We start from the raw sequence: 26202 nt of genomic DNA on the forward strand, positions 1-26202 counted from the left end.
CCCCTCGCAAAAGCATCGATAAAGTTTCCCGAATTCTATGACCCTCGCAACTGATATCAAATAGCTCATGAAATCTAGTGGGAATAACGCTGCATAAGCTATGTTTCTAACTTCACTAACTCAACTTGGGGGAACCAATGTATGTGTGTTGATAAGTATACATAGCTTCACAATTTGTTTGGGGGTTGATAAAATTTTGTCTTGTAGCAGTTTACGAAAAATGATAGCAAATTTAGACCCCTCCCCCTTCTTTTATATCAAAGTTTCGATAATCGTTTCTCCAATTTTATCATATGAAGCCGCTCGTTTCATTCTGCACATACCAAATCCTACATAAAACAGTAAAGGCGAATTTCCTGACGATCACAAGATAAAGTATACACGACAAAATAAAATGTGTTGCCCTGATAGATAATAACGCTCTGTGGACGTTGAAAATCGTTTCACAGTAGACGGTTACTGATTCTGTGAAGAATAAGAGTACGTCTATTTCCGTCGAAAAAAAAAAAAAAAAAACGTGGTACTGGCGTAGTCAAGATTTCGACGAGCACCAGCCTAGTCAAGAAAGATGTCAATAAATAAAGCCGCATTCATTGACCACAGATAACTGAATAAAACTGGTTTCGAAACTCTTACGAATATTTTCGTTGCAGACATAAAGAAAGCCAAAAAAAGAAAGCCTGCAGCGACTTTTTTACCGTCTCCCTTTAAACTGATTGTGGGTAGTGCTCTACCTTGTTTCATTATTGCGCATTAGTCGATTGACTACGCTGCACTCCTTTAAATATTCAAGCAAAGCTGACCTCTATCATTAGGCTTATGTAAAACACACGATTGCCTAAATCAACCTGGTTTCCGTGTGTCGCGGCTGGATTCCTTCTTCTAAACCGATATGTTATCTTTTAACTCTAGACGCAAATGAAGAAATTTTCTTACTCGCAAGGCTAATGCAGCATACATTACGCTGCTTTTAAACATCTGTATCGTAGCAAGTCTAGAGCGAAAGTTGTACAGCGCAGCTACTGTGTGCATAAGTTGACAACGCGTGGCTACAAGACTTCCTAATCGCCACGACAAGTTGTCATTTAAAGGGGCGTCCAGTCGCGCTAATTGTCACGTTTCGCCTTTTTCGCCCTTATCGGGCATTCACGCGATCCCATCGCACCTCAAGAGTCCGTGAAAAGTAAACAAACGCGTAAAAGAGTGTCGACAAGGTGGCCCGCATTGTGGCATTCATAACATTGTTAGTGCTTTGATCACGTGCTGACCATGTCATCATTTTTCTCGGTGAGTGTGGCATTCACTGCAAAAGCGAACAAGACGACTGTGAAACAATATCTTTGAATAATTTGCCCACTGGTAATAACTAAGTAACTTGGGGCATGATTTGCAAAAAAAAAAGGATTGACGTCCTAGATAGGAAAAGCAAGAAAAGAAAAACAAGAACAAAAAGAAACTTATTGTCACAAATATACAAGCAGAGGAAGCTCAGCTGAGCGCCTGTGGTAAGCGCTCGTAGCACCCAATTGCGCGAGCTTCTTCTTTCTCTGCCAGCTGATAAGCCGAGTGGCATCACCGCCCCATTAATAAAAAAAAAATGCACGGAAGCATCAGGTGCGGCAGTACAAGGCAATCTACGCGCGGTGTCAAATCACGGCATCACACATCACCAGGTAAAATAAGGTTTCAGTCAGCAATGTGCCCAACATCGGAGCGAGGTTGGCGACGGCTAAATTGGCTGATGACGTCGGGAACCACTTCATATGTGACGTCAGTTACACGGCTCAGGATTCTGTATGAACCGAAGTATCAGCACATCAATTTTTTCGACAGTCCCGGACGTCTCGCAGGGGCCCAAACCCAAAAGTTTTCTCCAGGTACATAACTGACGTGCCGATGCCGAAAGTTGTACCGGCGCGCATCCACAGACTGCTAATCTTGAATGTTGAGGCGTGCCAGTTGGCGCGTTTCCCCAGCGCGTTGGGAAAATAGCTCACCTTCCAGCGCCAACAGCTTGTCGTCAGAAGTGCATGGGTTCATGGCGTACAACATCGTCTGGAAGTCTGTTCCTTAGATAAGACGAAACAGAGTGAACCAAGACGTTTCTTGCATGGTGGTTTTATAAGCATATGTCACATCCCAGTTCCTGTGCTGCGTGTCCACATACATCGAGATCATATCGGCGATGAACCTATTTACTCTTTCCGTCAGCCCATTACTTTGAGGGTGATAAGCCGTAGTCTTGCGGTAGTTTGTGTGGCTGAGTTCGAACACGTCTCGAATGAGTTGTGCCGGGAACGCTGTGCCTCTGTCAGTAATAACATACGATATGGGACACTATTCCTTAAAACGGTTTGGTGCAGGAAAAAATTGGCGATCTCGGAAGAAGGGCCCCGTTCCACCGCCTTCGTTAAATAGTCGGTTGCAACTGTCACCCATTGTTACCGGCTGCAGATCTAGGGGGCCCAGAAGATCGTTACCGACTAGGTCGAATCGAGTAGCAGGTGGTGTAATTGGCTGCAGCAAACCTGCAGGCTTGAGTGGTGGTGACTTGCAGCATTGGCACATGCGGCAGTACCTGACGTACTTATGAACAGTGACATAAAATTTCAGCCAATAGTAGGCCTGACGAATGCGAGCAAGCGTGCGGGCGAAGCCTAAATGTCCGGCGGATGGTTCATCGTGACAAGCAAGAAGGATGTCGTCACAGAGATCTAAAGGAACAACGAGGAGATAGGGCAGAGTTTCACAACTTGAGGTCCTTTTGAACAGACCACCGCAGCGCAAACAGAACGTAGAAAGAGACCTGGAAAGATGACGGGGCACATCAGCAGCACGACCCTCCATGTGGTCAATAACACGTCGAAGTTCGCCGTCTGCTCGTTTCCGTGCCGTCAATTGTGTGTAACTAACCACACCAAGGAAACGACCTTCCTCTGTCTCATCGTCCATCCCCTCATCACCTTAAGCACCTGACAACGTGTCGGCGTCTTCATGTTTTCTCCCAGATTTATAGGCAATAGTGTAATCGAATTCCTGTAACCGCGTGCTCCACCGGACCAGGTGCCCAGATGGGTCTCGAAGACTTGCCGGCCAACACAGGGAATGGTGATCGGTTGTCACTTTGAAAGGGCGACCGTAGAGGTAGGGCTTAAACTTCATAGTCGCCAACACAACGGCCAGACACTCTTTTTTTTTATGTAGAATAACTCCGCTCAGCACGAGAAAGAGTGCGGCTCGCGTAAGCTGTTACTCTTTCGATGCCAGTCTGATATTGGGCAAGTGCAGCACAGAGTCTAGCGCCGCTGGCATTAGTGTGTACCTCGGTGTCAGCTGTCTCGTCAAAGTTCCAAGCACAGGAGGTGTTTGCAGCCGTCTGCGCAACTCCCCGAAAGCTTCTTACCAGCCAAACGGTGTATCGTCACGTGTCAGACGAGTCAGCGGATCGGCAATCTTGGAGAAGTCAGGTATGAAGCGGCGGTAGTAGGCGCAGAAGCCCACGAATTGTTTTACAGTTTTCTTGTTTGTGAGAACAGGGAATTTTTGCAATTCGGAATTTCGCAACAGGAAATGTCGGCAATTTTATCGGGATCGGTCTTGACACCGTCAGCTTCAACCACATGGCCAAGGAACTTCAGCTCAGTGTAACCAAAGTGACATTTCCCAGGCTTGAGTGTCTAATTGGCCAATCGATGAGCATCCAGTACACTTCGCAGGTGTCCAAGGAGTTGTTCAAACGTTGCGGAGAACACAACGATGTCGTCCAAGTAAACTAGGCAAATTTGCCATTTAAGATCAACGAGGACCGAGTCCATCATCCGCTGAAAAGTCACCGGTGCTGAACATAGGCCGAAAAGCAGCACTTTAAACTCGTAAATGCCATGGGAGGTAACAAATGCCATCTTATCAAGGTCCCGTTATCTGCCAGTACCCGCTTCTCAAGTAGATGGATTAGAAATACCGAGTCCGGCGAAGTCTGTCGAGGGAGTCGTCGGTGCGGAGCAGCGGGCAGAAATCTTTTATTGTGACGCTATTATACTTACAATAATCAACACAAATCCGCAGAGTTCCGTCTTTTTTCTTCACTAGGACATCACCGGCTGTGAGAGGGTTGAATGACACCATCCGTAAGCATCTCCTTGAACTTGTGTTTGGATGGCCTCGCGTTCTTTGGGGGAGATACGATAATGTTGTTGCCGGATGGGTCCGGCATCGTCGGACGTAATAGTGTTTGGTAGCGGTCGTTTGACGCACCTTTGTTGAGGATGCAAAGCATGCTGCAAACTCTTGAAATAGAGCCCTTAAATCACAATACTGATCTGCGGAGAGCTCCGAACTAATATCGATACAATCGAGGGGACCGGGCGGATGGTTCATGGTTGCAGATGCAGAGCAGGCTGAAAGTTCTTCGAATGGGTGGGCGAAGGCAATCATCGTGGCAAGAAAAATGTGTCTGTATTCCTTCGACAAATTAGTCACCAGGACGTCTGACTATTTTGACGAAAGTGGATGAGACTTCGCGCTGCAAAGATACCATGTGTAAACAGAAGTTAATGGTCTCCTTCGGCGAGCACTGTCCAATCACGCGGACATTCGTAGGCGACACGCACAAAAGCACTGGCCCGGTGGGGGGGGGGGGGGGGGATCAAAACATTTCCCGCAGAAATTTTGAGTGCCGAACAAGACTGTGGAATGGCCGAGTCACAATCCGCGTTCTCTGTTGAAATTGTGAGGGTGCATCGCCTAAGGTCAATAACAGCCCGATTCTCCCACAGAAAATCCACACCAAGTATCAAGTCGCGCGAACACTCCCGGAGCACAAGGCATCTAACGACAAACGTGGTGTCGTGAATTTGCACCAGAGCCGCACAGACCTATTGGGGTGACTACGTGTCCACCAGCAGTGCGAATTGGCGTGCCGGACCATGGAGTCGTAAGTTTTCAAAGAAACATTACCAGTTTTCCGTTCAAAATACAGAAGTCTGCTCCGGTGTCCACCAGTGCACTTAACTTGTACCCATCCAAAAATACAGGTGTGTCAAAGTGATAGACGGTTAACCCTTTCCGATGTAGTCGTGGCAGGGCTCGTGGCAGTTGAAGTCTGCGTCGTCGGGGAAACTTAATCGCGATGACTTCCAGTGACCTCGCCCCGGAGGTTACCGTCTTCAGCTTCCCCGGCGGGAATTAGGGGATCGTCCAGGTGCCCCACCTGAGAAAGTCTGGGATGATTCGGAGAGGCGGCGAGGAGAAAGAGATCGTGAAAGCCGCCGCTGAGAAGGCATACGCTGTTCAGTGGCATCACCATCATCATCATCATCATCATCATCATCATCAGCCTGATTATACCCACAGCAGAGCGAAGACCTCTCCCATATTTCACCACTTAACCCGGTTCTGTGCTAGCTGCATCCACTTGACCCCTGCGAACTTCTTAATATCATCCGCCCACCTAACTTTCTGCCGCCCCCTGCTACGCTTTTCTTCCCTTGGAATCCAGTTTGTTACCCTCAGCGACCATCGGTTATCCTCTCTTCACCCTACATGTCCTGCCCATGTCCATTTCTTCTTCTTAATTTCTACTAGAATGTCGGTAACTTGAGTTATTTATCTGACCCACTCTGCACGCTTTCTATCTCTTAATGTTACTCTTACCATTTTTCGTTCCATAGTCCTCTGTGTTGTCCTGAACTTAAGTAGAACTCTCTTGGTTAGCTTCCACGTTTCAGCCCCATAGGTGAGTACAGGCAAGATGCAACTGTTGTATACTTTCCTCTTGAACGATACCGGTAAGCTGCTAGTCATAATCTGCGAGTGCTTGCCAAATGCGCTCCATCCCAATCTTATTCTTCTTGTTATTTCCTTTTCATGGTCCGGATCTGCGGTTACTACCTGTCCTAAGTAGACATATTCGCCTACTACTTCCAGTATTTCGCTACCTAATGTAAACTGCTGTTCCTTCCCGAGGCTGTTGAACATTACCTTAGTCTTCTGCATATTGATTTTCAAGCCTACCTTTCTACTTTTCCTGTCTAGGCCATCAATAATTATTTGCAGTTCATCCCCCGAGTTGCTTAGCAAGGCAATGTCATCAGCAAATCGCAGATTACTGAGGTATTCTCCATCTACCCTTATCCCTAACTGCTCCCATTCCAAGTCTCTGAATACTTCCTCTAAACAAGCTGTGAATAGTACTGGGGAGATTGTGTCTCCTTGCCTAACACCTTTCTTTATGGGAATTTTGTTACTTTCTTTATGCAGAACTATGGTTGCCGTGCAGCCACTATATATATCTTCCAGCACTTTCACGTACGGCTCGTCTACCCCCTCCCCCCCCCCCCCCCCCCGTTCCTTAAGAAATCTGTAGTTATCTGATCCTCTCCAACTGACTTCCTCCATTTTCATAGTTTCTAATGCTTTCTTGACCTCGTCCTTCGTCACTGGTGGAACGTCTGGCTGTTTTTCCCTACCGCCAATATCATTGCGGTCCTGACTACTTTGGCTACTGTAGAGATCTGTATAGAACTCCTCGGCTACTTTGACTATCTTTTCCATATTAGTGATGACGTTGCCCGCCTTGTCCCTTATCGCATACATCTGGTTTTTGCCTATGCCCAGTTTCTTCTTTACCGCTTTAAGGCTTCCCCCGTTCTTTACAGCACGCTCAATTTTCTCCATGTTATACTTCCTTGTATCGGCCACCTTGCGCTTATTGATCAGCTTTGATATCTCGGCCAATTCGATCTGGTCTGTTAGATTGGAAGCTTTCATACTCTGGCGTTTCTTAACCAAATCTTTCGTCTCCTTAGACAGCATACCGGTATCATCTCTAACTATCCTACCGCCTACTTCTACCGCGCACTCAGTAATGATATCTCTGAAATTATTGTTCTTTGCCTCTAGGGTAATGTCGCCATCCTCAGTTAGAGCTGAATACCTATTCTGTAGCGAGATCCTGAACTCTTCTGCCCACCCCCTCACCGCTAATTCGTTGATGGGTTTCTTTCTTACTAATCTGTTAAACAGTCAGCCTCTTTAATGCAGGTCTTATTCGTCGGATGTGGTGAGCTTTTAAAGAGCTAGCTGTTACAATAGGAGTCTCATGACATATTTTTTTTCTGCCACACTTTACCAAACTACGAAAGGAAATCGTAGGGGGCGCTCACCAGATAGGTTGCTTTGCTGAGATGTCTCGAGACAGCTGGGCATGGCAGCCGACCACTGGCCGTTGACGCAGCGCACGGTCGCGTTGCCCACAAATTTGTAGCGGCCCAGCTGGGCGCAGCGGAAGCTGAGCATGCTTTCGTGAGCCATCTGGGTGAGACCGGTGACGGCCAGGGGACGCCCATCCTGGTGCACTACCAGGTGGGGTTTCTGGGGTCGCAGAGGGCAAGGCTTCAGCACCGAATGAAACCGGCCGCCGTCTGCGAGAAACCACGTTCGCTGTTCTGTAACGCGCCAGCGGAGTCCTACGAGTAAATACTGGAAGTTATTGATGTATAAGCAACATTTTATCATGTCTTGCCTGTCACAAAGTATGACCTAAAAAATGACACTGGAAAGATATCTCTAAGGCGCCACACTTCTCCCTTTAATCGAGGAAAGTAAAGACTTCACTCGAAACAGCAGCAATGGGCAAGACGAGAATCACGTCTCACCGCACTACATGGGTTACAGTGGAGTCACAACGTTCCTTACTATTACCATCACTAAGAAAGGCTGCATTCTATTGTCGGAGGTGCGCCCGTAACTGATAGCTGGTTTGTAGTGCCGTTTCAGGGCATCACGGCAAGCGGTATAATTCTGTCGTGCATGTTACGTATGCTTCTTCTGAGAAAACGTGTCATCACGTACCGGCAACGTTTAGCTATAGGATAGGAAAGTCGTCGTGACGATGCTCGCTTTCAGGAAATGAAAGCGTCAGCACACGAGACTGGTATGGCACACGTATGCCGCTTTGGGAACACAGATTCGGGGCCTGATTATGATTCTTTATTTCAAGAATAGCGCCGGAGCGAGAGAACGGGTCTGCTGGCAACGTAGCCCCTCTAGGCGTGAAGCAGGGCTTTGTGTTCTGGCACTACTGAGAGAGTCGCGCTGTAACAGTCCCGGATGTGGGGCGTGTTTGGTGTTCTTGAACAAACTAAAGCCTGAACAAGACTGGTAGCTTAGCCTATCATCTGGTTGAAGCTCATAAATTATCAACGAATACCTTCTCCGAGGTGCGGCACATTCGCGAGTTTTGCTTTATTCGCTGGCTACTTTGCATACACATGGGCAAATAAACCGATGCCGAAGTCCTGGGGATAAAACCGGGCAAACAGAAATTAGGCGCTTACTGGAGGGAAAAAGTGGTGGGCGAAACCCAAGTTGGAGTCAAATGAATGTGGAGGACAAAAGTACCAAAATTCCTGAACTCGGAAAAAGCAAAGCAAGCGCTATAGTGAGGCCATATGTGTAAGCCTGCAAGAAAATAAAACGCGGTTGTCAGGGATCAGAGTGAAATCAGGATACAAAAACAGTGCAGCGCGTTCACGAGAAGGCAATGGAAAAGGAAAGAGGGATTCCGAGAGCTTAACGTTCGGTATGTGAAACCGTGCTTAGAGACACAATTAGGCCCGGAAGTTAGCCGACGGGCACTACCTTGTTTGGCATTAGGCCCTCGTGCGATGCCTGCAGGACAAAGAGCACGAGACTAGGTGCGGGTTAAGCACTCCTCCCAAATCAGGAAAACGCACAGCAATATTCGTCCAGCGAGGGCAAAAAAAAAAAAAAAAGAAACAACTTATGCGAGTGCTCGTCCGTACCTAGTGTTTAATTACTTGCTCAAGCGAGACATGGGAAAACAATTGGGAAAAGATAAGAGGAGGTGGAAAATTAATGAGAGACGGAGAAGTAAGCCAGCTACACAATCAGCTTGATACGCCGGATGAAATGTACAAACATAAGCGTGCACATCAGGCTGTTCAATACTGAATAAATCGTTCCCCTACAAAACGTATTCAAAACAATATTTACGAAACGGGACGAACTGATCAAGAAAAAAGAAGTAAATAAGATGATTATACACGCAGGTCTCATCGTTGAGAAAAGCGAAATAATAGGGAAGACTGAGAAGCAAAAAAAAAAAAATCGAATAATGCACAAAAAGCTGTGCCGTCGCCGGCTTTTCTGGTCTTACTTTGGCAAAATGTAGTAAATTGACTATTCGCATATACTGTGAATTTGTGCATTACTCAAAGAAAGGTAGAAAACTAAGGCATATTTCGATATACGCCGTAAAGATTCAATCGAATCTAGCTGAAAACATTATTAACTTTCCTGTGATACTTTGTAATTTAGTAATAAGGAAAAATGATCTCGCGGAAGGCTGACTCGAAGCGCGAAAGGAGACAGTAGAAGTGTCAGAGCCAGAATCTTGTTAACGGAATTGTCCACACGTAGAAACGGTTTGCGAATTACTGGTGCGCCATTAAGTATAGTCCAATTACTATGACTAACGGGACAGTAATAAATTTACCAATTGATTGCAATTCGTTCTTACGTAACAGAAACAATCTTGGAGATACGGGCCCTTGGAGCAAGTAACAACTAGTGCATTAAAGGTAGCCAGAGGTAACAAGAGAAAAAACAGGAAATCCGCTTGATTTGGGTAGTTAGTCGGGCATTGCTGTCAACATAGAACAGGACCTGTGGTATGTTATTTTCTCATGCTAGTTTTTTAACTACTGTCTGACTATTAATTAGGCCGCGCTACTGAGGAACGCCTGTTTGTAAATGGCAGAAATGAACAATTCCTTAAGCTTTATGGTTAGGCACTCTATCGTGGAACGCAAGGGAAGTTCCGATCGAATACTTTTGTTCTGAAGAGATCTTTAAAGCAACAAATTTTATTTCAATTTATTTACAAACCCTAGGAATAGTTAAGCTCAAAGAGAGTTTTGTCCTGATAGGCACAGTTACACGTTAATAAAAACTAACTAATCAAAACGCGTTGAAAAAACTGAAAAATTATTTACGTTGTGTTTCTAAAATAGTTTATGGTACATTACTCACCAGTGATACCGTGTACTAAAATAAAGCTTACAGTTTAATAGCTCACTATGGAAAAAAAAAGAAAAAAGAAAAAAAGAAAATAGACAACAACAGCAAAAATAATGATGACGATGATAGTAAATACTATCTGGAGGCGCTATGGAAGGGGAGATGGAGAAAATTCAGCGGAACCTACCTCCTGCCTGGCTCTCAACGGCGCATAGGGGCCCGAGCCAGACCCCGTTGACGCACTTGATCTTGCAGGCGCGTTTTTTGGCCACGCCCCCGAAGAGGCCCATGAAGCGCACCTCGTACACATTGCCGAACTGCTGAGCAGTACCGTCGGTCTGGAAGAGCGAGCCGTTGAACACGATCTCTGGAGGTGGGCAGCTGGTTCTCGAAGTTGCAGGCTGCGACGGCAGAGTTGGCGGCCCGCTGGTCGTGGTCACTGGCCCGCTGCCGCCGCTCACCGCTGCAAGCGAAGGCGCAGCACCCACTGAATGACCAAAGCGCTCCGTTCTTCGCCCTGGCAAAGGGTCTTCAACGATGTCATGAGCTGACCGTGCGTAGAATCAATGATTTTAAGGTAGTCATTTGAGAATTCACCTATACTAGGATTAAGTTGCCATAACGTAAGTTCAGTTTTGCAGGAAGTGCATACGAAGTTCATATAAGTTTAGTCAGTCGCTCGGCTGTTTTCTGCTGCATCGTCATTTTTATGGGGGGAGAAAAAGCGGCCATCACAAGAGAAAAACATTTATAGGTCCTATTTGCCGAAACGAGCGCGAGAAACTTGAAATCATGTCAGACTGTACATGCTGAGCCCGGCAGCTTTCGGTTACAGAGTAACTTATGGAGCCACTCGTCTGAAAATTACAGTGCCATGTTCGCGCTTCCTCTTTTCGTTTTTTTTTTTGTTTGTTTTTTTTTTTTTTAGAATGACGCTGGACCAAAATTAAGCCTGTATTCGCTATGTTCGTGTCGGGTCTTTCAGAGAATATTTGAACTAATTTGCTTTGAAAAGCATATTTCCAGGTAAAAAGATGGCCACTTCGAGGCCATAGCGTTAACGATTGAAGAAGTCAGGGGGCTGGTAAATTGCATCTGGTAGGAATACTAGAAAGCTGTTCAAGTGAACTGTAAATGTTAAATTTTAACTACAACGATTAGGCATCTTTGTGTAGTACTTTGTGTTTAAATTTCACAAACACGAATGTATGATTCTGACTGCCGCCCCAGCGAAACGACTTCCGGCGCTCAGACGGTTACACCAGAACCGTGTGGCCGATGATCACAGCCAGCTAAAATATCCAAAGGCAAATACCACTCGGCGACGTATACGTGCCGTAAAGGAGACTCTGCACAGTCGCACGGTATTTTTTTTTTTCACATATATTTAACAAATATACCTACTGAAGTACTACAGCATGACAGCTGGGTCATAAAGTTACTACGATAACCATCGAGATGCAACATTAAACAGCAACATCTGTCTTTTGTTTCAGCGTATACAAACGCTACCCAATATTCAGCAACAACGTCTGTAGAGTAGCTTTTAGTTCACAAAAGTGGGGACTCGACCTGAGGTTGAACTAGAATAAGCCCCACACCCAACAAAGTGAAAAACGCTGAACGCATAACTGCACTGTACTATTCACTTTTACCAACGTTACGCTCCGGTCTAGTGAGAATAAGGGAGGCGTTGTCAGATTTCATCGCGAGAATTGTGTGACTTTTGGCGCAGAACTTTGTAACTGAGTTCCCTTGATGCCGCAACTTGTTCCGGTAACGTTCATTGTTTTGTAATCCCTCGAAGCGCTGCCCTATTATTAGCCACCTCTTAACTTTGGCTGTGCTATACGGAAAACACATCTTTCAGAATATATTCTAAGATGTTTGCTGATGCTCTGATCAGGGCCAGTGACTCCTCCGGCATCATTGTTATCCGCTGGGTAGGGTACGTGCACGATCAAGCTCCCCAAGCTCCCGCACACGCTGACGCTATGCATGTTTTAAGTCAGGCACGTTTCACGGAGGATTTTGGATTACTCGAGGCGATGGACTAATTAAATTTGAAACAGAGTTGTATAATGCTGTTGTGCTTTCCGGAAAGGACAGTTGACAAGAATAGTTGAAAGGAGGAGCTCGATGCGGTGAGCTAAAGACAGGCAAAACGTAATTAACATCCGGAAAAACGCTAGTCAAATATAGTTAGTGCGAGTCGAGATTCACAATTATTTTACAGAGGATTGGCGAAGGCTGCATGCGGTGTGCTTAATCTGAATTGCATCTCCGTCTACGCACCGTCACTCACAACACTTTCCTCTTATTTAGGACGCATTTAAGCCATCCAAAATGCATTTTAGTTGCAGCTGTCACGTTGTGAATATATCTTGCCTTCGCTATTGTCAAACGCATTTAACGGCACGCAGCTTTCTTCAAGCCCAATTCTAGCGTGCTGTAATAATTCTAACGTTTTTATGTCGGTACGCGCGTCTTTAAATTTCAGATACACCCTTTTCGACATGCCGTTTCTTTTTTTCTTCTCTTCCTACCGCAGAAACTGTTCAGATTCGGGACGGTTTGCTTATCACGGGCAACCAGCCGGCTGCAGGATAAGTTACTTTACGGGTGGATGTCCAAGCATAGCTGCGCCATAACAGGCAGTGGATTCGCGGCGCGAAAAAAAAAAAAAAAAAAAAAAAAAACGATATGGCATGGCGCGCCTACGTAAAATGCCTGCGCTATATACGTGTTATGTAAGCGCGTCACGCGTAACAAGAGCAAATAGAAAAGTCAGTCATGCGCAGTGTGTGACCTTATGCGTACCTCGCCCTTCTCAATTCGCTCGTGCGAAAAAGAAAAAGTGGCGTGCACAGGGGCTGGGCACCACTCACCGCTGTCATTTCTTTTCGCCAGCTCGGAGTAATAAAATGCGGCACCTGTTATTCATTCCGCACAGCGAACAAGCCTTACCTCAGGTCGCAGTGGCTATATCCCATTGCCGTCACGGTTTTACTGCTGAGCCAGATAGGAGGACCTATAGCTGACACGGCACTGCCCGCGGCGAGCTCTATACAGCGAGAGAAACGTTCACGGCTCAAGCCGTTTTATAGCCCGAGCACTTTTCTCGGCAGCGGCCTGCGGATAAGAGGCTTGAGAGAGAACAACACGCGTTGTGAGGTGTTTGTGATGTGGCGGCTTTGGGGGACGACCGTTCTCAGAACTCTGTTGCCGTCATCTAGCGTCTTCTCTGTTTCAGTTGCTGTTCCCTGTTTTCTTTCTTTTTTTCTTTTTGCGAAAAGGAGGGCGATAGAAGAAACATTGGATGCGACCAAAAAGAAAACGAGAAAACGAATGTCGTCATGCATCGCAGAACCCCCGCGACAGCTGCGTGGCACGGAGCGCGCTCGTCTAGCGCTACATCTTGCAAACAAAGTGTATAGGAGGTCGAGAGAAGGTGACACCGTTTCGACGTTTCATTTCTCAGAGGACCTGGCACGGAATTTAGGGGGAAAGCCGATTCTGAAAGCGTTAGGCACCTGGTATAAGGCGTGTGTCCCGTTCCTCGTCTTTGTACTTCTAATGCGCCGCGAAGAGCACAGCACTAAAAGAAAAATTATCGTGGCTCTTTTTCCTTCTTCAGTCCTTTTTTTTTTACATTTGTATCACCTCTGTATCAGGAGTATAGATGCAGGAAGGAGCAATAAAAGAGAAGCGTGTGAAAGAACAGACAAAGAGCATAAGTCTGGTAAGCTTCCTAAGCTAAGAACATGTTAAGTTTTGTGACCAACTCGAGCCTCTTTGATCGTCCGGTGACATCCTCCCCCCCCCCCCCCCCCCCTTTCTAGACGACGAGTGCTTGCTGTAGAAAAGAAGCAGCCGACACGAAACTCCACGATGATCTAGAGGCGGTATTTTTAACCTCAAGCCAGTTGAGATCACGATACGGGAGAAACAGCACGAGCGAAATGAACAAACGCGAGAGGGAAACATTCTAAACAACGTTCTTTTCCATGAAATCGAAAGGTCAGGTGACGAGGCGCTCATAACAGGTTTGAATCGCTTCGAGCAGAATGATCTGATAGCCAACCGATGATTGGCAGCGCACTGGAAAGCTACAAGGGGATAAAAATGAATTACCACGCACCGCTATAGTCACACATCAAAACATCCACTAGTGCAGCGAGGCGCAACGCCTCTGCAAATATTTTCCTGCAGCCCCCCCCCCCCCCCCCCCCCCCCACGGTGTCTCAGTGTTTAGCACACTCTACGGCTGTGCGCGAGGACGTGGGTTCGACTCCGGCCGCGACTGAGATGCGATGCGAAGTGCAAGGCGCCCGTGCACCGCGCAATGTCAGCGCATGCTAAATAACCCAAAGAGGGTTGATAACTTGATATAAACCTGGAACTCTCCACTACGGCATCCCTCAAAGCTCGTGCGTTACTTCGGGTCCTTAAACCCCACATATGCGCACCATACTCCTGTAACACGTCCAATTCGTTGACAAGTACACGACGAAAAAGGAGACAGTGTTATAGAAAGGCAACTGAAGTCACGGGTCCTGTGCTCAGTGGCACATTTTGTTCCCCGTTTATCCAGATAATATTGCGCATTCGTGACCTTTATCATCGTTGTATAGAGTCAAGCAGCTCAATTTGCCTCCGAAGCGTATACCACTTGCTTGGAAGCCCTCAAATGATACCTGGACGCTCGAGCGAAGTCTAGGAATAGAAAATGTCAGGTCATCTTGCACAACCGGTGCGTAGGCCGACGCGAGCTGTACGCCAGTGAGGTCATATACGCGGTAAAAATCCTCATATGTGGCGGATTCGAAGTGAGCTTCTATTTTCCATCAGCACCTGCAAACAAGCTGAAGTATAAGGCTGTATGGTGGGCCAGTCGGTATGTCATGCTGATGGATTATTTTACCAGCTAAATAAAACGGACACACAATTAAGAACAGTGTGGGAAATAGGCTGGACTGACAACAGAAACGTTTTATTGAAACCAAACCACCCAGTAAAAACCACGCATGCGCCCAGCCACAACCTATAACTACCCAAAAACTTGAAGAAAAAAAAAAACTCCTCTTAGACGTGATAGCAAGAGATGGGAAACTGATGCACGCATCGCCGTGTTTCGCTATCTAGAAGGCTCTCCTTTAGATTCTTCTCATCACATTTAAAATTTACTCATGAACTAGCCACGCACAACTCCATTCGGTTCCTTGACCTGTTACTAACTTTTTCAGTAGAAATCCATGTGTGCTGGATGTACTCACCTAGAACAAAAAAGAACTCTTCCCGTGAGATTATAACCACTCTAAACTATTTAAAAGGAGCGGCGACAGGGTCTACTTCCAAGATACTTTGAATGTGGTAATGGTAAGGCTTTAATCTCCAACAGATGCAGGATAGGGGTCAACCTATCCGCCTACACGACAGCCTGGAGTCCTTGGACCCGGGCGGCGTGTTCGACCAGTCGGATTACGCCTAGCTCAGTCTCAAGGTGTGAGCTCAACAGTAGAGTCTCCCAAAATTCTTCCGTTTCTTATGACTGCTCATTTATATTTCTTATTTCTGGACATGCCCATATCATATGTACCATATCCGTCTTATCCTGACAAAGTTTGCACCTATTTGAGAGTTGTTCCGGGTACCATTGACTTAGGGTAGCTGTGTTCGGAAAAGTCCTTGTTTGTAAGCGCCTCCAAATGCTTTCTTAGATCTTATTTAGTATCCTATCCGCCGGTGGATATTCTAACTTGTTAAACCGATAGTTCTCAGTAATCTATTTATAGCTGACTAGCTTGTCCCTGCTAAGAGTGTACTGAGGATCAGAACCTACCCGGAAGGTGAGACCGCGGGCAAGCTTATGAGCTCCCTGAAGCTGGGAACAGGCTGGTGCAAATGTTAGCTGGATTATTCTGTTATCCTGAAATGTTCTCAGTATCCTTTTTACCTGTGGAGAGACCCTTCCCTTGAGAAAATTCCATATTGCTGTTCTCGAATCACTTATATATATATATATATATATATATATATATATATATATATATATATATATATATATATATATATATATATATATATATATATATATATATGAGGGTGGCGCTGGTGAACACTCTCACAGTTCGTATACAGACAAAATAAATACCCAAGCAAGTAGCAGGGGGGACAGCGGCCGATGTAGCTCAGTTGGAAGAGCACCGGACGCGTTATTCGGAGGTCGTGGGTTCGGATCCCACCATCGGCACGTTGTTTTTTCTTCTACTTTGTGTCTAATTATCTTTCCCCTAAACAGATTACATTACTAATTTCTGTGATTATCCAAGTAAACATAAAAAAAAGACATAAAGTACCATCCCCAACGCTTTCCTTGGCCTCGCCGACTGTTGGCTTCTTTCCTTCATGTATTATAACGAGCACCCTCATTTCCCCTTGATTGATCTGCTTGTAGCTTACGGGGGTCTCGGTTCTGGCAGTCTTGAAGCCATAGGTAGCGTAAGAGGGTTCTAGAACAGCTTTCGCCCTCGCTCTTGATCACGTTCTACGTGACGCTGGCGGTAACGAAGGACGTCCCACGTCCGCCGCTATGGTTGAGGGTGGCGCTGGTGAACACTCTCAAAGTTCGTATACAGACAACATAAATACCCAAGCAAGTAGCAGGGGGGACAGCGGCCGATGTAGCTCAGTTGGAAGAGCACCGGACGCGATATTCGGAGGTCGTGGGTTCGGTTCCCACCATCGGCACGTTGTTTTTTCTTCTACTTTGTGTTTAATTATCTTTCCCCTAAACAGATTACATTACTAATTTCTGTGATTATCTAAGCAAACATTAAAAAAAAAAGAAAAAAGACCTAAAGTACCATCCCCAACGCTTTCCTTGGCCTCGCCGACTGTTGGCTTCTTTCCTTCATATATATATATATATATATATATATATATATATATATAAAGCTGCTGCCACACTGTGTCACTCAGAGTCACAAATGCAGGCTAACGATTGTCGATTAAAACTGATTGCTGGGCTAGTTGGTGCATAGCCACATAAAGGAAAGGTTAATAGCGCAAAGGGACTCTCACGAATAGGCACAAATAGACGCGCAGGACTTTCTCGGAACATCACATACAAACTTCTTCTTCAACATCCAAATGCTCCCGCAAAGTCAGCAACAAAGTCATCACAGCGTTTTTGGCCACCCCTACCTACCAACATTTAACAGTCGACCTCACTACTAAACAGTGAGAGAGATGATTCACTAATACATTTTGAACCAAGTCTTTTTATAAACGAGGCTTCTAGCGGCTCACGGGCAAGATTATCCCTGCTCCTGCCTACAATCTTAATTTCTTTGAACTTCGGTTCGCATTTTGTCTTAAAATTGCACGCTTTACAATGAGCCGGTATATGTAAATTTTGATTGTCTTTTAGAGAGCGCATATGTTCTGCAGCCCTATCGTTGACACAACGTCCAGTTTGCACAATGCATACCTTTCCACGGGTTAAGGGCATTTGGTCATGGATGAGTCGTGGGCAATGCCGGTCAAAGACAAGGCTGCACAAAAAAGGCATGCCAAGCCCTATGTTAAATGCGCCACAGGGGTTATTTACCAAATACCCTTAACCTGTATACATTGGGTTCAAAGGCAAAGTACCAGTAAATTCAAACACTAATGCGGCATGGACAGAAGCATGGAAAGATAGTTAATGTTGTTGTGTTGAGCCTTTTTTTTTTTTTTTCCGGTATAGAAAAGTAGAAGGAAGTGATATAGGAAGGCAGGCTTGGCTTTCTGCGTGTCTGTCGTTTCATTTTTGCTCACTGGGTACGACGCTATGAGCTGCCAAAATGTGTGAACATAACGTCACGGTCATGTAGCGATATACTCGTTCACTTGTCACAATCGTCAAAGCAACCACGGTGTTTTCGCGCGCTTTGAAGGAAGTATTTACGTGGAGTCTGTCATCTTCTGCGGGAGAGCCAGGCTCATGAAGGCGCCCTACGGACACTCGTAAGAATCGTTCACGACGGCCGAGCGTCCGTCGTCGCGTTTCCTTAATCAGTTAATTGGTTCCAGCAGATGTCACGCGTCACCTTAGAATGTGACCAACAGACTTTGAGAGAGGGTCCACAATGGCTCGGTGAAACGACGCGCGACTTGGGTCATCAGCGTTTATGCGCGAAAACATTCGTGCATGCGTGTGTGACAGATCCCACGCTAACCAAGGAGGTGTGCTGGCGTTTACGAGCCGCTGGATATTTTGGCGCCCTTAACATCGGGCCACCGCCGATGCAGCGCAGCAAAAAAAGAGAGAGTGAGATGGAAGATAACTTGGAGGAATTCGGGCCGCATGTAATAAAGTCCGGTGTCACACCTCGAAAGAGCGGCTCACTTTCGAGGTGTAGCAGGTGGCCAGAAGTGGATAGATTGGGGACGGCCTTACCCTTGGGTGTCACTTGCGCTGGGTGGAAACATGCCACGCCGAAGAGCACCAAGAACCTCAGGGACGGAACGTGCAACGCGCGGACCATTTTCCGGAGCCAGGCCTGGTTGTTTACCGCGGCCGCTTCTGCATTCCGCCGCCGCGGATGTCGCTGCCTGAATCGATTGCAGGATCCCAGATCGACCGGGAGTCGTGGAGCGCGGCCATAGTTGCTCGCTCTTACGCCGCACTGCCGCCGGGATCGGCCGCGCTACCGTCACCACCAGTAAGCGCAATACTATAAAGACCCCCGACGCATCGCAGTGGTCATGTGCGCAACGAACGATTGACCAACTACTGCTGTATCTTCGTCTTAAAAACAATATGTCGGGAAGTGGATCGCATCACAAACAAGGAGGATGCGTCAAGAACGTCATCACTTTGGGTGAGAACGGACTTGAAAAAGTGCTACAGATAGCAACATAAGATTAACTGTATGATATGTGGATACCTGTAGCACCGGCGTCCCGAACAGTGGTGTCACTTCTGTGACAAGAGTTTGAAGATAATTTCTGATTGATGTCTTGCAATGTCTGTCAGCAATATTTACTGGATCCGGCTGCGACAAAAAGACTTTGGGCATGACTTGTTTGACATAGCAAGGAAACAATTGGAAACGAAATAGCAATGTGGAGTTGTTCCCGAAGAGAAAGCGACGTTCTAACGGGGCCCATGAGAGGAGCAAATGGAGGTTCGATCTGAATACGTAAGAATTGCGGGTACGTGGCAGTGCCAATAAACTTTGTAAAGTCCCGGTAGAAATAAGTATGCATAATAAGTTTATATTTGCCGCCAATGAACTGTCTGATATATATATATATCAGACAGTTATTATATATATATATATATATATATATATATATATATATATATATATATATATATATATATATATATATATATATATATATATATATATATATATATATATATATATATATATATATATATATATATATATATATATAGATTGCCACGTGGTTGTGACAATGCCGTGACCTTAAAAGAACACACAGGCGTACAAGCACTAAAATTAACTCTTAATTGGGCTGACTTGCACCGGCAAAAGGTCGTCGATCTACGAATATCTGTCGCACACGTCAACGCTCAATTTAAAGGCGAGGAAGAAATATCTAGATAAAGCCGCAAACGGTGACTAGCATAACCTGGAACATCGTCGAAACACACGCGAGTGGCTGGAATCTTCGAGATACATATCAAAGCATCTTGCGCAACTAAGAAAATGATAAAACGTCGTCTCGCCACAATGAGCGTGAACAAAGAATACAGAAACGATCCGCGCGCTGGAATCATAGTAATAACGCCGCACGCTGGCGGCTGCCGGAAAAGAACAAATAAAGATTTGAACAGTTCGCGGCATTACTCCCCCTTAAAAAGGCATCGCCGTGATGCTGCTTACAAAATAAACACATAGAGGTAAACAAAATATGGGAATTTAATTTAGCTATAGGGCCTTTAGCGCGCGTAATAAGGCTTTAAGCGCACAACATTGACAATATCTGGGCGCGCCCTGCGCCGCTGGGATGCGGTCGTGCCTTAGGGAATGATTTCATAATTAAACTGTCCGATGCGCCAAAGAACTTTGTATGGGCCGAAGTATCGCCGCAAGAGCTTCCCACTCAGTTCGCGGCGGCGTATCGGCGTCCAAACCCGCACTTGTTCTCCCGGCCTGTACTCTTCGTCGAGTCGTCGTATTGCCGGGCGTCGGTGGTTGCTGGTCTGCGATGCGCTGCCGGGCGAGTCTTTGGGCTTCCTCTGCACGCTGCAGGTAGGCGGCGACGTCGGAGGTGTCTTCTGTCACGTGCGGCAGCATCGCGCCGTGCGTCGTCGCGGGCTCCTTGCCGTATACAAGCATAAATGGGGTCGCTCTGGTTGTCTCCCGGATGGCCCGTGTTAAACGTGAAGACCACGTACGGCAGGATGGCATCCCAGGTGTTGTGTTCGACGTCGATGTACATGGTGATCATGTCTGCGATCGTTTTGTTCAGGTACTCTGTAAGTCCATTCATCTGCGGCTGGTAGGCAGTTGTCTTCCCGTGGCTCGTTTAACTGTATAGTTCAAGACAGCCTGCGTGAGCTCCGCCGTAAAGGCTATTCCCCAGTCCGTGATAAGCATTTCAGGGGTACCGTGTGGGAGGAGAATTTGTTGGACAAAAAACTTGACGACTTCCGCTGCGGAACCGTTAGGCAGGTCCTTTGCTTCGGCGTAGCGGGTCACGCAGTCAGTGGTCACGATGATCCACGTGTGTCCTATCGATGAAGTTGGGAAGGGCCCGAGGAAGTCCATTCATATTTGTTGAAACTGATATCCGGTTCAATGGGCCAACAAGTCTCGTCAGGGATGTCATGCGTCGCTGGCACTCACGGCACATTTTGAAGTAATGGGCGACGTCGCCAGCTAACCATGGCCAATAATACTTCTCCCGGATTCGATGCAATGTGCAGACGAGGCCGAGATGTCCTGCCGTTGGCTCATCGTGGAACGCTTGTAGAATTTCCTCTCTGAGGTTTGCAGGCAAAACAAGAAGGTGTGTGGTTCTGTTGGATGCAAAGTTCTTCCCAAGGACGTCTTTTTTTAACGCGAAGGACGACAGCTGACGCCTCAACGCAGCGGGAGGGGAAGCGGCCTTTTCCTTCCAGGTAATCGACTAGATCTTTCAGCTCAGGGTCTGATCGCTGCTGTTCTGCGAAACTGCTAGTGATGATGATGATGACTTCAGACAAAATGGCAGATACCCACGGCGGGGGATAGGCCAGGGTACATTGTAGATTGCAAATATATATGGTCAAGTATTGATGTATTCAGATAAGTATGGGTGTTTAACTAGAAGTTGAAAAAAAAAAGGAAAAAAAAAAGTAATAAAATCGTACTAAGCACAGGAATCTGCCTGTTGAATATATATAATCATGAATAGAATCGTACACTGGTTTTAAGGCATATCCCTTGACACTTGCCCCCAAAAGAGAGTAGAACTGGAATGGTTAGAAGAAGGCCTAATTTCGAAAGGGGAGTCGCTAAGTAAATTTTACGGAGAGATGCGAACCGCCGGCAGAAGAGGAAAAAACGATCTATGGATTCAATTTCTTTGCAAGACTCACAGAGGTTAGTAACGAATAGCCCCCGAACGACATAAATACAGATTTAGTTTCGGTAATCTGCAGCGACAGAGAGTCATAGACACTTCACATTGCCTTGAACTACACATGCGTTCACTCCAAGGTCATTTGAGGTGTTGGTAATCCGGTGTAGAAAGGAGAGGCTCGTGACTGAGGTAATGGAGGCGTTGGAAATTTCGAAATCGTGCTAAAGTTAAGTAAATGGTATTAGGTATGCACGGAACAAGAGGTCCACCAAGGGCAGATTTTGCTAAAAAATCTGCCCTTTCATTAGATGTATAGTACCACAGTGGCCAAGGACCCAGTGAAAACGCAATTCTGCAATGTGAGGAGGAATAAATATATAAACGGAACGGCAAAGCAGAGTGCTCCTCGAATTTTCGAGCGATGCCAACACGGATAGATAACCTTTGAAATATTACTAGGGATATTTGTCAAGGATAACTCAATGGCCAGAAACTCAGCAGCAAAAATTGGCGTATAGTCAGAGACCCGAAAGGAATAACAATTCAATCAAGAGCCTGGGAGTATATGCCAATAGCTGCTTTTTTCACTCCGCTGGGAGGCATCTGTAAAAATGGCAATATGGCTTGGAAAATTGCCTAGATACTCCTCTACAAGGCCATTTTATACATTAGCAGACAAATTCTTAGCATTCCCTGAGAGGGTGTCATCAAATGAGGTTATAGATTAGGGCCTCTGGTGGTTAACTTGTACTAAAACGTTTATTGATACGGAAAGTTTCGACAGCAGGGAATAAGTAAACACAACCTGAGGGAGCTTATACCTAGGCCAAATATTATCAAAGACGTATGATGGGGATCGAATTAAATATGGGGTAGCCAATCCAGGGACAGGCTGCAATGACCTTACAAATGTTCGCACAGTGAGAAGCTGAAACCGCGAATTTAGACTAGGTATCTGAGTTTCCAAGTATAGCAAAGCATTGGCCACTGATTTGGGCAGACCTAAGCAAAGGCCCAGAGCTCGTCGTTCAAAACAAACAGAGGTTCAAGCTTGTACCTTGGGCACTCAGAAAAGAGAATGGAGCCAAATTCAAGTATTGGTCGTACGTAGGTCTTATAAACCAAGAACACAGTGTCCTCACGCATACCATATTTTTTGTTGCTGATTCTTATCAACCGGCCAAGGGAACGTTCACCTTTAAGCACAGCACTTCTAATTTGGGGCCTCCAGTATAACTGTGGGTCGTATAATATACCCAACTAATTAATAGAATCATCCTTCGGGATTAGGAGAGAATGATAAGGCAAGGAAATGTTAATAGGAGTTGTCTGTGGGAATACGAGGACGGCACATTTGTTGACATTTAAGTCTAGGTAGTCTTAGGCTGTCCAGCCAGACTTCCAGAACATTTAGATAATCTTGCAACAAACGATATAGGTTGTGAATAATTGTGGCAGAAGCAAAAAAAAAAAAAGAAAGCAATATCGTTTGCATACACATAAACTTTGATGACCGGGTGAATAGGAATATCACGCAGTAGTATATTAAACAATAACGGCGAGAGCACTGCGCCTAGTGGTACACCTCTTGACTGGGGGGTACGTGTTGGAATTTAACGCACCCTTTGTGCAAAAGAATGATCTATCCTTTAAAAATTCCCTTATCCACGCAAGGATGTATAATGTAGGATGTAGACCAGCTAGTTTATGAAGCAAAATGTATTCTACGCTGTCGTACGCCTTGGAAATATCTAGAGTAACTAGAGCTGAAACCTCTTTTTGCCTCATGGCAACCACGACTCTCCAAGTCTACGTGCGCGCTCCAAATCGAGCATCCCTATCGGAATCCAATCTGAGCCTCGCTGAAGCCTTGAAAGAATAGAACATGATCCGTTAGATGGGAATAGACTAACCATTCTATAAGCTTAACTAAATTTGAAGTGATAGCAATCAGCCGAATATTTCGAGACCAAAGCCTTACCCATGGCTTTTCAGTAGTAAAATTATTTTCGCTGTTTTCCAAGCTTGTGGAATCCAAGCTTTTTCCAAAGACGAATTCACAATCTGCAATAGGTCCAAGGCAAAGTTTTTCAATAGTATTTTCAGCGTGGCAACTGATGCTCTGTCAACACCAAGGGCAGCCGACTGCAGGCAATTAACTACAGACATTTATTCATATAGATACCTTAGTAAAGTTTGTACAAAACTGCAATCGGGCTGATGAAAAGGTAGTGCGAGCTTGAAAGCGCGCCGCAAGGCCTTGGGCAATGGATTCTAATGGATCTAATTCATCTTGTGTGAACAAAACCGTGGACTGGGTGGTATGAAAGGAAGGCAAAACTTTTGCACGTTCCATGTATCTATAGAGAGAATTCCGGTTGACTAGGTTAGACAAATAGGTATTCATATTCGCATTATATTCCTCCTTAGTCTTGGACGTTGTTCTTTTAAACGAAGCTGCAAAGAATTTGTAATTAATCCAGATGTTTGGGTACAGGTTATGGGCTAGGCGCTTCCATGCGGCTTTCCTCGGGCGATAGGCTTTTTCGCATTCTTCATTCCACCAGCTCGAAGAGGTCTTGTTTTGAATGGCAGACTGAACACTAAACTCTGATCGCCGAGTTGCGTCTAACACTGAAGACAATACTTCGCGATTCGATTTATCACAAGGGCAGAGGACCTGAAGGCCTCTCCTAGAAATTTTTTGAATAGTGTAATGTTGTCAAATTTACATGATGCGCCAGTTGGCTTAATCGGACCACATGCAATGTTGAAAGTGATAGGGTAGTGGTCACTTGACGTATCGAAGTCTATTGTAGACCACGATGATATTCCAATACCATTTGTAGCTAATGTTAAATCAATAGCTGAATGAGAGTTTGTTCTCATATAAGTATACGCGCGACTATTATAACATTGAACATAATTTCTAGACAACCAAGACCAAAGTAACTGCCCACTATAGTCTGTTCTGAAACCCCATATGACATGATGGGAACTGAAGTCCCTATCCAAAACTACATTTGAATTATTTCGTAGCAAAGCTTCTAAACCGTCTGTCCTACAGACGCCTGTGGGAAAGTAGATACTTGCAATTATAACAGGGACTCACTGCAGGACAGTAAACTCAACGGCAAGTATCTCACAATCAGGCCCAATAAAGTCATGAACCACTTTAGCCCGATGAACCAGATTTGTTGAAATCAATGTTAGCAAGTCTCCGCCTCTGCCGTGTAGGCAATCAGCTCTAAAAACGCAGTGATTTTTTAACTATGAAAGTGCGATTAGGAGAGAGTCAGGTTTCCTGCAGTAAGATAATATCAGGGATAATTTTAAGAATAAGGTGCTGCAGGTCGTCGGAAGATGATGAGAAAGAGCGACAATTCCACTGGAGTATAGAGATTCCCGCCAGGATTATAGCTTTAAGAATGAGGCATGCAGCAACCGCCTCTTCTTCCTTGTGTACCTTTCTTAGATTTTACATGCGGATGATCTGATTTATTAGGAGAGGAGGAAGCTAGCACGACGCTTCTGAGATGGGCAGGCCATCTCAACATCTGACTGACATGCGGTAGAAATATGGATTGGGCCAGTATCGTTTAAATCTACAGGCATGGACGCAGAAAAGGTGGTAGGTTGAATGTGATCTATTGTTTTATAGGAAATAGAGCAGGTAGACGGGTTTTAGTACATTTAGACGACGATGCAGCCTGTGCGGAAATTATTTGTTGCAAAGCATCGCTGAATGTATTAATTAAGCGATCAATTACCCAGCAACAGCCTTCTCTACTACAGCAACAATCGACTTTGTTCAGCTTGCTTCAACATCAAGAGATGAGATGCGGACAACATTTGCGTATGCACTCTGTCTTTTCGCTACTAGGGCATAAGCATCTGCGCTCGAGCACCTGTCGCGTTGGATAATGTCTAAGACACTCTGCTCATCGGCCCTCTTTGGACAAGTGGGATCATCAGCTGTATGACTGCATTGGCAAAGGCAGCAGTTAATATTCTCAGAAGTGCAGTGATCCGATGCGTGATCACCGCTGCAAACGCGGCAGTGCGTTGCCGACTTTCAAGCTTTGACACTGTGCCCAAAACGGCAACACTTTTTACACTGTAATGGCCGAGGATGCAAAGGGTTAGCACGGTATATAACTGGCCAAACTTTAATTTCACATGGGCAAGAGGACCTTGAAAATGTGGCAATAACTGACTCCGTTGGTACGCGTGAGCCTCCAGCCTCTCTGCTACAGCGGTAAACTGAAAGGATACCAACACCGGCGTCAGGAAGGTCTTCAAGAATCTCTGCTGGCGTAGCGGAGGAACTAGCCCCACGGATTATTCCTTTCACGTATGCGAGTTGCTCTGAAATAAATGCCTTCACAGGCAATGAAGCAAATGAAGTGCAGTGCAATAAGCCAGCAACGCAATCCAAGTCATCAGATTTGCATAATAGACCTCTTCTACCAAATGCTCGCACCTCCGAAATCTGCAGGTATCGGCTGATTGCTGCTTTCGGTTGATCTTGAATTAGACGAGGATTTTTTATTTTAATTACGCCACCTCCTACAG

The 26202-nt window shown here is 45.7% G+C and overlaps 1 protein-coding gene across 1 annotated transcript in view; it reads right to left on the reverse strand.

Annotated features, from left to right (window-relative positions):
- The window catches only part of LOC146202868 (locomotion-related protein Hikaru genki-like), a 35772-nt gene extending 17200 nt beyond the window's left edge, over positions 1–18572 (reverse strand). Inside the window, exons 1-3 of the mRNA XM_084585208.1 lie at positions 18485–18572; positions 10229–10504; positions 7164–7421 (exon numbers count right to left, since the gene is read on the reverse strand). Coding sequence (XP_084441334.1) covers positions 7164–7421; positions 10229–10504; positions 18485–18572 — 622 coding nt within the window. The remainder of the gene's footprint in view (positions 1–7163; positions 7422–10228; positions 10505–18484) is intronic.
- Between the last annotated feature and the right edge of the window lie 7630 nt (positions 18573–26202).

The sequence above is a fragment of the Amblyomma maculatum genome, chromosome 1, assembly GCF_055883805.1.
Source record: "Amblyomma maculatum isolate TAMU_Amacu chromosome 1, ASM5588380v1, whole genome shotgun sequence".
Lineage (NCBI taxonomy): Eukaryota > Metazoa > Arthropoda > Arachnida > Ixodida > Ixodidae > Amblyomma > Amblyomma maculatum.